We start from the raw sequence: 3,074 nt of genomic DNA, 5'->3' as shown, positions 1-3,074 counted from the left end.
AGTGGCTCGCCAGGCATACTAAAACCAAGATGTCGTGTGGGCACATGCCAGACATCATATCTTGCGTTTGCAAACACACGCAAAGTCGGTAAACAGCTCAAAACGGGCTAAAAAGTAGACAGCACCCGGACTTCCCCGGTGGTCACCCACCCGAGTACTACCCGAGCTTGAGGCTGCTTAACTTCACAGAGAAACAAATTGCATTACACTTTTTATCCAGCAAAATGCCTAGCTACTTGTCTTGTACTAACTAAGTTGCTCTAACATACAAACTGTAAGTGATGAAGTCGTAGTCGCTTGCGAGGCCGTTCTAACATACAAACATCAAGTGTGAGTATACAAACCTCAAGTCACATAGTGAACTCAAGGTGCAACCCCATAAAGCACTTTGTCGCACTTCCCAACCGGGTTGCCGTTTGGTGCAGTGGTTAACTACCAATGTTCCAAGCCAGTGGTCACGGGTTCGATCCCCACCGTGACCATTCTGGCGGAGTGGTGGTGCATGATATTGGGGGATTGAGCCGAGTCTTCTACTACTTGAAAAGTCTGAAATTTCGATTGCCTGCGGTAAACGCTTCGGCGCTGTCGTGTGGGGAGTCGTTACACCACCTGCCTAACACCGGTGATATGCGAAGCTTTCTGGATATAATCCAGGAAGTAGCCAACGTATGGGTACTGTCCTTCGGGGCGATAGGGTTACAGTGGATGTCGTACGTCTTGCGGATCGCTAACGCTTAAGGCTATCACATCACCTCACTGTGTAAGTGTGTGACGCGGATCGGGTTAACCCGTGACTCCAAACGGTCGCAGTTGGCAAATCGAGATTGACGAGCTTGAGTAGTAGTACCAAAAAACCGGAAATGGGCAAGGCCCGTTGAAGGCAAATAGGCACAGCCTAAAACCACTCTAGTAATACCAGAGTGGTAAAATCACTTTCCTTTCTTGCGGTTGGAAAGTGTTCATTGTATGGTAGTCGAGAGTGGGGTCCCGAGTAGCCGTAACCTTGAGCGTAGTAGCCGTAAACTTGAGCGTAATTCCTTGGCGACGTGGCAGCCGTCGTGAGTCTCTTGATCGTCAGGGGCGAGTTAATTGTAGCCTGGGAGTGTTGGCCCCATGGCACACAGTTATGCTGTGTTTTGCTCCAGTTGGGCGTCTTCAGTATCGGTTTCTGCTGGGAGTACGAGGGTGAGTCCAAGACTGCTCACTAAGTCCCGCAAGTGCCGACGTTGAAACCCAGAATGGCTCAGTGTTTTAAGCAGAAGATCTTGATAGTAGCGCTCAACGTGGAGTGTCACTACCGCCTTGACTTGTGCTTGTACGTCGATAAGGTTGACTGAGAGTTCATGGAAGCGGATGTCGTTCCGGTGCATCCATAAACAGCGAAGAACCACAGTCCGTACAATGTGAAGCATCACAAAGAGGCTGTAGCCGTACCGGGACTTGGCAGAAGGTATGGGCTCAACCTTGAACAACAGTATTGATTCCCATTCCAGTGTAGACTTGAAAAAGCCTTGGAAAACAGCAAGCCAGGCTTGCCACACTTTAGCTGCAAAGTCGCAGTACCAAAATAGATGGGGGGCAGTCTCAAGTACACCGCATCCATGATGGCACATACACTGGGTTTCTTGGAGGTGTTGAAGCCGATAGCCAACGTAGAGAGCATTGTGTTGAAGCCGGTAAAGTAGGTCGGAGTACACTGGCAGTACATGCCGTCCCATCTTGATATCCCGTGTCCACATTGACTTGGGAGGTCCACCTTCAACACCTAGGCGATTAAGGGGTAAATCAGGAACTGGATACTGGGCTAGTACCTTGCGGATGCGAGCCACACTTAGTTCAGCCACTTCATAAGTGTCAAAGACCCAGGTATGAAACGCAGCGTAGTACCGCGTAGTTTGGCTTGGGCCAACTGGGAGCTCCTTGAGGGAGCCTAGCAGGCGATCAGCCTTGTCTAGGAAGTTGGCACACGAGCGTACACTGGAAATCCTCCCCGTGACAAATTGGTTAAGAAACTGGGATAAAGTCTCTGCCGTCACAGGTGTTTCACAGGCGCGATAGAGTTCTAGGGGCCGAAGAATTTCTTGTTCAGCCAGAACGGAGATTAACCCCAAAGGACGAGTAGTCCCAGCCAGAGTATAACCACGGTAGCTGTAGGCGATATCCACATTGTCCAATAGAGGCGTCGTAAGCTTGTCAAACTTAACCTGGAGTCTAGCAGCTTTCCCTCGGAAAAGGGTATGCCAGGTAAAAAGCACAAAGTGCCAGTATACACCGAGAGCAGACCAACGAGTAGACCGCCGGGAAACCACATAGTCTGGACTTGTAGATACTGGCGCATACAGGATATCGAAGTCCTTCCCCCAGGGGGTCACAGCTTGGTCGAAGAGACGAATAACCGGGTCCGCCCAAGAAGGAATATTCGTGCCTGGGGGAGTCCTCCCAGCAAGAATCACTTTGCAGAGCATATGCAGCTGCAGACTCTTAATCATGTCGGAAATGGGCGTTATACCCAATCCACCTTTGTGCGGAGGAAGAAACCACCAGGCTCTGGGCAGAGCGGTAGAAGACTTGAACCGACGGAGAAAGCGTGATATAAGCTGAAGAAGCTGGTCTTGAAATCCCGTCTGAGGGATATGACAGACGCTGGCAGAGTACCACAACACAGGCAGGATAATCTGCTGCAATATCACAACTTGCCCCCGTAAAGTTCTTGCGCGGTGAAGCCAGATTGAGCACCTGGTCTCCATTTCAGCTAGCAGATGCTGCAGACGGCCAGCGTCACTCAGGCTTGGACCGTAGAAAATACCCAGTAATTTAGCGCGTCCGGTGTTTCCGACTACAATCACACCCAGGTCAGTTAAGGCCTGGCGTAAAGGCTCAGTCTCGGTTGTCCACGACTGAAAGGGGAGTACCACAGTTTTATCCTTGTTCAGTCTCATGCCTGAAGCCACACAGAAGTCCTCAACCAAAGTGAGGAAGAACTTAGTATGACGGAGGTCGTAGAGAAGTCCAGTGCAGTCATCAGCGAAGCTAATCACTGAGTGTGTAGTCGACCCACTGCGAAGTCCATAGTC

General features: G+C 50.5%; 1 protein-coding gene and 1 non-coding gene across 2 annotated transcripts; both read right to left on the bottom strand.

The window, feature by feature from the left end:
• Window positions 1-111: 111 nt before the first annotated feature.
• On the bottom strand, window positions 112-191 carry PITG_33410. Its single transcript, XR_009934804.1, has one exon. It is a non-coding gene; the product is annotated as an 8S ribosomal RNA (ribosomal RNA).
• Window positions 192-1,124: 933 nt separating this feature from the next.
• On the bottom strand, window positions 1,125-1,739 carry PITG_17969 (uncharacterized protein; the record flags this gene model as incomplete). Its single annotated transcript, XM_002896245.1, has 1 exon — window positions 1,125-1,739. One exon carries the CDS (start codon window positions 1,737-1,739, stop codon window positions 1,125-1,127), a length of 615 nt encoding a protein of 204 aa, XP_002896291.1.
• Between the last annotated feature and the right edge of the window lie 1,335 nt (window positions 1,740-3,074).

This window comes from Phytophthora infestans, genomic scaffold (genome assembly GCF_000142945.1).
Source record: "Phytophthora infestans T30-4 supercont1.64 genomic scaffold, whole genome shotgun sequence".
In the NCBI taxonomy this organism is placed as follows: Eukaryota; Oomycota; class Peronosporomycetes; order Peronosporales; family Peronosporaceae; genus Phytophthora; species Phytophthora infestans.
Note: the sequence above shows the minus strand (reverse complement) of the source record. Positions and strands in the feature narration are given on the sequence as shown.